Below are 12,008 nucleotides of genomic sequence, written 5' to 3' on the forward strand. Positions count from 1 at the left end.
TAATCTACTTCCCTTGGACCCTCCTCTTATTTCCAAGATTCAATTCCAGGCCCCTTGGAGGAAGGAACTATGGATCACATATCTTGATATGATTCTTGGAGGCATGAATGTGCCATAGACATGGCAGGTGATCAATTATTTTTGTTGACTAAATAAGACAAGTAAAATGGGTTGTTGTATTTTGAAAAATACACAAAGGACGTCTATAATATGAATATTAGATAAGATTTGCAAAATTTATTCCATTTTCACAAAACCCAAGCTCTCTTCATCTTGGAAAAAACAAAACTAAAGGAGAAAGTAGCAATCGACTCTCAACAGCAATTAAAGCATGCAAGGATTCCGATGCCAAAGTAGAATTTATTGAGACAGACAGCACGGACATACAACTGTGAAGGTCGAGGCAAGCCTCACCCTCGTGGGCACAGGGGTTTTGTCCGCCATATCACATATTCAAGGAATGCATGGGAGAGGTGAGTGGTAGTTAGCGGGGTGAGAGGGTGGCCTCTCTCCAGTTGCCTATTAATACAAGATAATCAAGCTGGTGGCCATTTAAAACAGAGAAAAGTGTATCTGAATGACTGGCTTATGTGGATAAGACAGTGGGAAGCTCATGGTTGAATGTCAGATAGGACTGAGGCTTAACAAGATTCAGCAGCTGGGACGACAGGAAGTTGTACCAAAGCAGGTGGTCTGACAGCAGATTGGGGAGCAACTAGGCACACAGGCGCTGGGGCGGCAGGTGGTCTGGCAGCAGATTGGACAGCAGCAGCTAGATGAGCCACAGGTGGGCCGGCAGGTGGTCTGGCAGCAGATTGGACGGCAGCAGCTAGATGAGCCACAGGTGGGCCGGCAGGTGGTCTGGCAGCAGATTGGACGGCAGCAGCTAGATGAGCCACAGGTGGGCCGGCAGGTGGTCTGGCAGCAGACTGGACGGCAACAGCTCGATGCACAGCCGCTGGGGCGGCAGCAGGTTGTCTGGCAGCAGGTAGTCTGGCAGCAGGTAGTCTGGCAGCAAGCTGGCCGGCAGCAGGTCTCCTGGCCTTGACCACAGCCCTGGTCAGAGCAGGCAGAGCCACAACAGGGGTTGACCATGATAACAGAGGATGGAGGTTCTGGGTGTGTTTACAGGAGGCTATGAAATTTGGAAGTCTCCTTGCCCCAGCTCCCCTTTTATACCCTGCTGAGATCCACCGTCACCCTGTTAATGGCTGTTTCCTTGTAATTATTTCTATGATCACATAGGCAATTACCAGTTAGTTAATTGTGTGTGAATGTATATAAAAGTTAGACGGAATGCATTTTTCCTTTCTCTGTGTTAGGGTTTACCCAAACTAGTCCATCCAACTGAATCATCTCTTGTTTTCTTAGGTGTATCATCTAATTTCAAAGCATCTTCCGCAGCTTCATCAGATTGGCTATCTTGTGATAGATCAATTGGAACTCGGCGTTTTATGTGTCATCCTTAAAGCTTTGTGTCTCCTGTCATTCCTCAATTGGGAGCAATGTTTTTGTTTGTTTGTTTTCTAGAGACACCTTTGAGAACAGTAAACTATAAAAGCACTAGAAGAAAACTTGGAAGTCTTTTTTTCTTAAATTATTTGAACTACAATGGCTTTTATAAGATGTTAGAAAATTTCATAGTAATAATGGAAAATGTTGAAAATTCTGACAGCAGAAAAAAATGTAATGACTGGGGGAGGGAGAAATCTCAAAATTGAAAGTTCAAGGGGCACTTAGGACTAATATACCAGAGAAGAAGCTGATTTCCTCACTGTGTGATATATCTCTTACATATTAACAACTAGAAAATTAAATAAAGGACATTCGCAATGCAACGAAAATAAATATAAATGCCCTTTAAGTTTATTAAAGGAATTCAATTACTCATAACTAAAAAATGTATTTAACTGAACAATGTATCCATTCATCAAGCCACCTCATGCACACTTACTATGTGCCAGGCTCTACCCTGTACTCTGGGGATAGAGAGGTGAATCGTTATTCTTGTGCTTTGAAATGACAAATATATAAATACAATCTTTAAAACTTTGGTAAATAAGTGAGGATAGGGGAAAATCAGACACCCACATACATAGACAAGATATCTAAACTGGTCTAGCTGATTTAGATGGTAGTTTGCCTGTATGTCCCTTTGAGTAGGAACCCTAGCAGTGAAGTCGTTACACATTGAGCTGCTAACCCCAAAGTAAGCAGTTTGAGGCCACCAAGACACTCCATGGGATGAGGCTTTCTACTCTCATAAAAAGTTACAGTCTCAGAAACCCACAAAGGCAGTTCTTCCCTGCCCTATACGATCGCTATGAGTTAGAATTGATGGGATAGCAGTGACTTTGTTTTGGTCTGGTCCCTTAGAGTAATAATTTCACTACTGGAAATTTACTCAGTAGATAAACGAGCATGCACGTGCACGTGTGTGTGTGTGTGTGTGTATGTGTGTGTGTGTGTGTGGAGTCTCAAGACATACGTTTAAAATTAAGGCTCTTCAGTGCAGCACTGTTTGGAATATAGTGAAAGGCAACTTTTGATTATGGTTTCATGGTTATGTAACAGAATGCCTCTGAGAAAGGAAACAGATACAAAATGCAGAGAGATAATGGAACATTATTTCATCAAGAGGAGAAAAGCTCTTAAGTTTTTTGAAATATGCTTGCCACTTTTCTGCAGTTATTTCAATAACAAGGAAATGAAGTACACTCTTAAGGGTAGATAGGTTTTCCCTATCTATGCAGACACCACTAAAACATTTTTTGTGTGTGAATATTCTGGGCATATGTCAGAATAATTAGAACCTTCAATTTTCATTTGACATAAAATTGCATATGAAAATATCTATTATTGTTCACTGGTACAGATAGGAACTGGAAACACAGGGAATCCAGGGTGGATGATCCCTTCAGGACCAATGGGGTGAGTGGTGATACTGGGAGGGCGAAGGGAAGGTGGGTTGGAAAGGGGGAACCTATTTCAAAGATCTACATGTGACCTCATCCCTGGGGGATGGACAACAGAAAAGTGGTTAAAGGGAGCCGTCGGAAAGGGCAAGATATGACAAAATAATAATTTATAAATGATCAAGGGTTCATGAGGGAGGGGGAGCAGGGAGGGAGGGGAAAATGAGGGGTTTAAGTGGAGAGCAAATTTTTTAAGTGGAAAGCAAATGTTTTGAGAATTATGAGGGCAATGAATGTACAAATGTGCTTTACACCATTGATGTATGTCTGGATTGTGATAAGAGTTGTATGAGCCCCTAATAAAATGATTAAAAATATATATCCATTATGTCCAAGCCTTACTAAAATTCTTCTTTATCCTTTTTAGAGGAAATAGGGTTGAGGAGCACATCTGATCTTTTCCAGTTACAAAAAGAGAAAGAGGAAGGAGACTTTAACTGCACATCAGCCCAGCACTGATCTTCACAAGGCACAGATCAGATATGCCTCCATCCTATTCTGATACCAAGCATCCCTCCCACGACTCTCTCCTGCTCTGCTGGGTTTGCTAATTCACTGCCAAGGCCACACAAGATCAAAGACAATACTCACAATTAAAGGGCTTATGAGGGAATTTAACAGGTTACAACAAGGATCAGATACAGTTCTTTTGTTTGGGCACCACTTCTCATAGGCACCTCTCTCTCTCTCTCTCTCTCTCTCTCTCTCTCTCTCTCTCTCTCTCTCTCTCTCTCTCTCTCTCTCTCTGGTTCTCGGCGTCTCAACCACACAGCCTCTTGGCATTTGTCTTGCTCAGGCAAGTGTGACAGTCTCTCAGTACTACAAATGCTCAAAGGGGACCGCATTCTGCAAGCCAGCCTCCTGTCCAAGGCTACTCAACTCATCCCATAGGCCAGGAAGCCCACTTCTCCGTCTCATGCTGTCCCCTGCCGCTTCTGATTCTTCACACAGGGATCTCAGACATGCTCATCGGTTGTGTCTCTTCATTCTCTGTGGTCATGAGATTCTCTGCTCTTGCTTCTGAAATGGCTCACTTTAAGCCCAGTGGAATTGCAAAACTGATCAGTCCCCTTATATTAGCCCCATACACCCTATCGACATGCGCCCACCAAATCATTTGGATAGAAGAGTCATACCAAGCAATTTCGCTTCACCACACTATTTTTTTCTTCTCCAAATGACCATTGTAGATAGTGCGTTAAGGCTATGCAGTGATGATAGAGTTATTGTGTTCCAATGTATTTATAATAGTGACTGACACTTAGTGCAAGTGCTTATAGGAAAGTTGTGTTTTGAGAAATGTTATGTTTGGTTCTGTTTCAAATCATTTGGATAGGGAAGAGGTATTCAGTTATTAGTATGTGAGTTTATGCTTTATGAAGAGTTACTGGGCTATATGATAACTGTTGGTGAAGATCATGGAAGGTTAATGCAAGACTAGGGAAGAAACCTACAGCTTAATACTACCATTGGTATCGTGTTGACTGAAACTTGGTGCATAGTCAAGCATGAAGTTTAGCAAGAAAAAAATGATCCACAGCTGTTGGGATAGGAGCAAGTGGTGTGGCAACAGGTGATTTGGCCACAGACTAGGTAGCAGCCGTTGAAGGGGAAGCAGGGGGAGGGGGTGGCAACAGGGCATTCTGAAGTAGGTGGTCTGGCAAGGCATGCACAGCGGGTCTTTTGTGAGAGATCTCAGCAAGATCCTTGATCAGAGAGATGACAGAGGTGCAATCGGATTTGGTCAGTGGTATGAGGCCTTGGGTATAAGTTCCTGAGAGGGTTTGCTGGTTTTGAAAGTCTCTTTGGCCACGCCCTCCCATAAACAAACTCTGCTCAAGGACTGAGTTGATAGTATGCAGTACTCTTTCTTTGTTACGCCTTAGCCTCAATTGCCAATAACTACGGATGGGTTGTTCTTGGGAAGTATTAGAAGTAGAACGAAGGAAATATCTTCTAGACCTAATGTGTTTTAATCTTTAAAAATCAGGTTCATGTGGCCTTCCTTTTGCCTCCACCCCCACCCACCCTCCCTCTTTGGAGGGTGTGTGTGTGAGAGACACATATTAGCTATATAATCTCTTCTGGGACAAGTAAACTTCTGCCTCTTGGTTAGGCATTCTTTCCAGTGCACTTGTAGAAGATAACCTCTTCCGGGAGCACAGTTTTCATTTGGTAGACACCGCCATTTCATCGGCCACTGTAGATGAAAGGATACGTGAAGATTATGTTGAATTGTACATTTTCCCAGCTGTTGTCTATCAGCTTTGGAAGGTATGTGTCCAATGTAGGCAATTGTATGGAGTACTCTGCATCTGATGGGAGAAACTATTCCCTTCTGGATGGCATTAGCCATGTTGTCATTGTCCCCCTCTTTCCTCTTCTGTGTTTCAATCAGATGGCAGTGAGCTTGGGGTGGGTACAGAGATGCTAACAGGAACCCTGGAGGCTCAATGACTGAAGACTCAGCTGTAACTGAGAGGTCCCTAGTTCAAACCCACCAACAGCTCCTTGGGAGCCGGCTTCCATAAACACTCTCTAGCCCTGGAAACCCCACGGGGCAGTTCTAGTCCACTGGAGAAGAACATGGTGAATCAGAATGGACTTAACTGCAAGGGAGAGGGTTGTTTTCAGTTTGTTATTTAGTTAAGGATCTGCTGTCGCCATATCTAGGATTTTCTTGCAATTGTTTATCTTATTTAAAGAGAAATCATCAGACATACTGATTTGGACATGATGTTAATATAGAGGTAGCCTTCCATTTGGGCAATATTTACATGCAAACATATGTTAATATATTGAAACAGATTCCACATTATAGCTGTCAGTGAAATTACCACAACAGACTTGTAACTGTGAAGAAGCTGAGAAACACAGTGTACTAGGTGTAAGACACATGGCTTTGAATTTAACTTGTCTGAAGTAGAATTGCTTATTCTGTCACTTCTCAGACTCAGTTCTCCAATCCCAGTACCAATTATGATCAGTACAAGTTTTCAAGCTTGGAAACTTCATTCTCCTCATTATTGATTCCCACGACTCACCATTTTTTGACAAAGGGACAGAGAGGTGAATAATGCTCCATCTCATCCTTTCCCTCAATATGATTCTAATCTAACTAAACCTACTGCAACAACTACGACGACCCATTGCCAGCGAGTCTATTCTGACTCACGGTGGCCCCATGGGGCAGAGTCAAACTTTCCGGAAGGGTTTCCAACGCTGTAATCTTTAGAGAAAGGAGCATTCCGCGGGACGGACGGTCTTGGGAGGCCTCTGTAGAGTTGCTGTGGGTTGGCTGTAATCCAATGGCAGTGGGTTTGGATTGGGTGCAGAATCGTGACAGACGCAGACTGTCGCTTCTTACTTCTACAGAGCTGCTGGTAGATTCAAAGCACTGGCCCTTGTATAGGTTTAGTCACTGCACCGCCAGGGCACCTTACTCAGGGAACAGCGGCAGATTATTCGGCGTGATCTGTAAACAGGGAGATCATCCACCTGGGCAGCCAAGGCCAAGAATATTGCAACAACAGGCACTGCCAAGATCCTTTGCCACAGCTTCAATCAGAGCTAATAAAGCTGTCTCAGGGCCAGGTGTGCCAGCAATGTCTTGAAGCGCTTTCTATCAAGAAGTTAGTTAAATATGGACTGGACGAAGCATCCGAGAATAAGAATGAGAATAGGCACCTTGTTCTGCCTTGGCTCTGTGAATACATAGGATACGGTGACCCATGTGCAAACCTTGGTCTTTGCATATCGAAAGTACAATTCAAGGCCAAGTTCTTATCAGGGTGACTGTCCTGCCACTTGTTAGTTGGGTGGAGTAAGCTCTTCTCCTGCCCCACCACCCTCATTTTTGATGAGTTTGAGCCCATTGAAGAGGCTATAATGTCTGTCTCACTGAACTGACAGTGAAGGAGGAGGAGGGAAGGGTAGGTCCAGTAACAAGTTTCTGTAGACATTTGGAGCTCAACTTAGAAGTGATTACATCAATCACAATTGAGCGCAGTCCCCTGTAGTAAGAAATGAGATACGGAAGTGGAGATATCAAGTGCTCGTTACTGATAACTGCTTCAGGATTGTGTGTGCAGGCAAACCAAACCAGTTAACCAAACCAGTTAACCAAACCAGTTGTCTTTGAATCTATTCCAATTCATGGTGACCCTATGTTTGTCAGAGTAGAAATGTGCGTCAGAGGGTCCCCTAGGGCTGACAACTCAGAAGTAAATTTCCAAGCCTTTCTTCTGAGTCCCCTCCTGGTGGGCACAAGCCTCCAACCTTTCTGATAGTAGCTAAACCCATTAACCATTTGGGCCACCCAGAGATTAAACCCTTATAAAGTATATTTTAATTTCTAACTGTTATAAAATATGGTCCAGATTCATAAATGCAGACTCACCAACAAGATCGATGCTCAGAGATGCATCCCAATACAAGGGACCCCAAGAGAGAAAAGTCGATGGTGCCAATTGGTCATCTATCCTCTTCCCAAAACAAGTTTGAACTGTCGTGTGATGAAATGATACATCCTCTCCTTTAAATCGATGGTTCATAGTCAAATGATGCCATGGACATTGGCTGCCTCTCCTGTTCTGGAAGGAAATGATTATGAGTTCTCTATTAATTAGGATAGATGCAGTCATTTCTATGAAGAAGATTCCTACTACATAAGAAACGCTTCCTTCTTGGGCAAATGACTGTGGATCTTGCTAAACAGCATTGTAAACAATAACAAGGAAAGGTTTGCCTCATTGGTCCCATTATTGGGGGTCCAGTGTATAAAAGCCCCCAAACAGGAGGAGTGCTCAGAATCTGGGAAACTCACCTCTGAACAGAAGCCCACCTTCCACACCTGACACCATGACCCACTCCTGCTGCTCCCCTTGCTGCCAGCCCACCTGCTGCAGGACCACCTGCTGTCGCCCATCCTGCTGTGTGTCCAGCTGCTGCCAGCCCTGCTGCCGCCCATCCTGCTGTGTGTCCAGCTGCTGCCAGCCCTGCTGCCGCCCATCCTGCGGCAACACCTGCTGCCAGCCCTGCTGCTGCCCATGCTGCTGCACCACCTGCTGCCTGCCCTGCTGCTGCCCTAGTTGGTACTGCCAGCCCTGCTGCCACCCATCCTGCTGCACCCCCTGCTGCCGCCCGAGTTGCTGCTGCCAGCCCACCTGCTGTGGGTCCAGCTCTTGTGGCTCCAGCTGCTGCCAACCTTGCTGCTGCCAGCCCTGCTGCCGCCCCACCTGCTCCCTAATCACCTGCTGCAGGACCAACTGCTGCCGCCCAACCTGCTGCTGCAGCCCTTGCCGTGAGCCCACCTGCTGCCAAACTTCCTGCTGCTAATGGACTGGCCCAAGACCCAGTTGCCACAGACTGAGCACCCACCGAACACCATATTTCCACCACCCCCTTGCACACAGCCTACTCATGTGATAAAGAAAACTGTTCACCAAGCTTTGCTGAGAAACAACGTGCTGACCTGCAATGTTGCCATCCTCTTTCTATGCCCATGAATCTACTGAGGGCATGCCCTCTAATTCACTTCCATACTCCTCTTCCTCCTGATCATTACACCAGGTGCCAGTCCAGATCATCTGAACTTCAGATGGATGCCAGGTCTTAGCCTCAGGTAGTAATGATCAACTTTAACCTCTATGATACTTTAAGGCAAAAAATTCTTATGTCTTTATAGTTAGTGCTCTACAAGGATCCGTGTTCACTATCTTTTTTCTTATGTGTATTGTTTTCACTCTTCCATGATATTTCTTGCATTACCTTCCCCATTGATCTCTCCTAATAAAATCTGTATTCATCTGCAACTGTGTGTGTTTGCGGAGCTTCCTTTATCAAGCCTTCCTTTTCAATTCCATTACACATCTTTTCTAAGTACCACAACGAGCCTACAAATTGGTCGGAACAACGACGATCATTCTGATTTTAGTGACGTGACAAATGAACTATATAATAGTTCTAATAGACCTAATAATTGATGGCAAGTCTGATGTCTTTGATTTCAGACCAAAGGTACCCTTCTTTACATATTTCAATTAGTAGAAATTATACTGGACATGGGCCACTGGAAAGATGAACATTGAGTTGTATCTCTAATAGTGATTTTCCTTTTCATGTGCAGAATCATTTTCTGCTACAAAGGTCTACCCAAATCCTCCCACTTGTAACTTACCTGCATCCTTCCATTGCAGAAGCCAGGCAGTTGTGCAAAACTCTGCATTATTCATAAATGGATGGTGATAAAAAATGTACGATGACTACATCATTACATAACTGCCAAACCACTGAGAATCATGGTCCAACCAAGTTGACACACAAACGTGACCACCGTAGCCAGGATGACTTCTGTCTTCCCCAGAGTTCCTGGCATGTGCTGTGATGGTGGAAGCATGCCATGCAGTGTTTTCCTTTTCCTGTGACTTCAGGTGCACATCAGAAAATTCCATAGTTAAGTCATCAGGTTAAATAGAGTAATATTTTAATGAAGAAGACAAGGCAATGTTTTCAGGGAACTTATCTTTCTTTGCTTCTATCCAAAGTCAATAACAAAGCTTGTGCTTTTTCCACTAGACGATCTCTACTAAGAATTCCCTCACATAGTATATGTATCAAAGCAATTTTCCTCATGCATGTGTTTAAAAAGAGAGCAAGTGTCCATCTCTATACCCAAACTCAGCTAAACTGATGATTTAAGGAACAAAAGAAACTGGTCCATTCTGATTTACACAGACCCTGTGTACATTAGGGTAGAATTGGGTTCCACGAGGTTTTCATTGGCTGATATTTTTCAGAAGTAGAGATGTCAGGCCTCTCTGAGTGGACTGAACCCCCAGTCGTCCAGTGAACAGTTAATTACCACACCTGTCTGCACCACCCAGGAGTAAGAGAAAGCCCTTAGAAATGTCAGTATTAGAAGTCATATCAAATCAACAGGCAGGAGAAATGAGAAACTTGCTGTGATCTAGGTGTACTGATCTGTCAAGTGTGGTGAAAATGGAAAAAGAACCAAAGGGTAATATATAGTAATTTACATTGATGGAAGCACTAGTGACACTTTTATATAAATTGTGGAATCATAGATACTTAGAAGACTGATAAAGCTGGAATGAGGTGAAGTGTTTAAAGAGATGGCCACATTTTTCTGCATGGTGATTAGTAACTTCTTAGCTCAGACTGGAATGTGGAAATTATTTGCAAATTTGTGACAAAATCCATCCAGCATGATAGTACCCTAGAGTGCCTATCAGCTTTATATAAAGACTTAAGAGTTAAATCTGAGGGGTTTGTGAATTCAGCCTAGATATTGTGAATACCGATTCATCTGCAATTATGTTTTTGCTGTGTTTTGGTTTTCTTTCTTTCTTTTGTTAAAATTCAACATATTTCATTTTTTCTAACTTACAATTTATTCATCTTACATATTTTAAAAATATTCATGTACAGTTTTTAAAATCATTTTATTAGGGGTTCATACAACTCTTATCACAATCTATACATACATCAATTGTGTAAAGCACATTTGTACATTCATTGCCCTCATTATTCTCAAAACATTTGCTCTTCATTTAAGCCCCTAGCATCAGGTTCTCATTTTATCCCCTCCGTCCCCACTACCCCTTCCCTCATGAACCCTTGATCATTTATAAATTATTTTGTCATGTCTTGCCCTGTCCACTGTCTCCCCTCACCCACTCTTCTGCTGTCCGTCCCCCAGGGAGGAGGTCACATGTAGATCCTTGTAATTGGTTCCCCATTTCCAACCCACGCTCCCTCTACCCTCCCAGTATTGCCACTCACACCACTGGTCCTGAAGGCATCATCTGCCCTGGATTCCCTGTGTTTCCAGTTCCTACCTGTACCGGTGTACATCATCTGGTCTAGCAAGACTTTTAAGGTAGAATTGGGGTCATGATGGGGGTGGGGGAGGAAGCATTAGGAACTAGAGGAAAATTATCTTTTTCATCGTTGCTACATTGCACCCTGACTGGCCCATCTCCTCCCCAAGACCCTTCTGTAAGGGAATGTCCAGTTACCTACAAATGGACTTTGGGTCTCCACCCCACACTTCCCCCCTCATTCACTATGGTAAGATTTTTTTGTTCTGATGATGCCTGATATCTAATCCCTTCGACACCTTGTGATCACACAGGCTGATGTGCTTCTTCCTTGTGGGCTTTGTTGCTTCTGAGCTAGATGGCAATCTAGCTTTACCTTCACTTGTTTACCTTCAAGCATTTAAGACCCCAGACGCTATATCTTTTGATAGCTGGGCACCATCACCTTTCTTCACCACATTTGCTTATTCACCTGCTTTGTCTTCAGCGGTCGTGTTAGGAAGGTAAGCATCATAGAATGCCAATTTAGTAGAAAAAAGTATTCTTACATTGAGAGAGTACTTGAGTGGAAGCCCAATGTCCTTCTCCTACCTTAATACTAAACCTATAAATAGATGCACATAGATCTATTTCCCCATCCTCATATAAAAATATATTTGCATGTGTACATGCCTTCATCTAGACCTCTGTAAATACCTTTTGTTTCCAGCTCTTTCCTCTATTTCCCTGACTTTCCTCCTGTCCCACTATCGTGCTCAGTCGCCACCGGGGTTTCAGAAATTTCTCTTGATTATAATACCCTTGATCATTCCCTACCAGGACTCCACACTCTCCTCACCACTGATTTGGATAACGTGTTGTTTCCTTGTCCCTGGGTTTGTTAACACCACTACCTTTTCCCCCACCTCCTCCTCTGCCATGTCCCCCGGAGCTGTCAGTCCCGTTGTACTCTCCTCCAGATTGTTCATCCACTCTATCTTATTTAGACAGACCTGTGGAGATAATAACATGAACAAAAACAAGACAGAGCAAAACCAAGCAACAATGTACAGCAAAACAACAGCAACAACTAACCCAAAAGAAAACAAAACAAAATATAACAAGAAAGGAAAGCTTGTATTTAGTTCAAGGAATGTTTGTTGGTCCTTAGTAGTGTTTTCCAGTCCAGTCTGTTGGGGCACCACGCCCTGGC

At 43.5% G+C, this 12,008-nt stretch overlaps 1 protein-coding gene across 1 annotated transcript; it reads right to left on the reverse strand.

The window, feature by feature from the left end:
• Nucleotides 1-651: 651 nt before the first annotated feature.
• KRTAP4-1 (keratin associated protein 4-1) lies at nt 652-1,095 on the reverse strand. The gene has a single exon (XM_075561805.1). The coding sequence runs from the start codon at nt 1,093-1,095 to the stop codon at nt 652-654; it is 444 nt and encodes a 147-aa protein (XP_075417920.1).
• Nucleotides 1,096-12,008: the final 10,913 nt, after the last annotated feature.

This window comes from Tenrec ecaudatus, chromosome 10, assembly GCF_050624435.1.
Source record: "Tenrec ecaudatus isolate mTenEca1 chromosome 10, mTenEca1.hap1, whole genome shotgun sequence".
NCBI classification, from domain to species: domain Eukaryota; kingdom Metazoa; phylum Chordata; class Mammalia; order Afrosoricida; family Tenrecidae; genus Tenrec; species Tenrec ecaudatus.

What these genes read in the sequence shown, in the direction of transcription:
- KRTAP4-1 (XM_075561805.1), bottom strand. Translation starts at nt 1,095, where the DNA reads ATGGTCAACCCCTGTTGTGGCTCTGCCTGCTCTGACCAGGGCTGTGGT.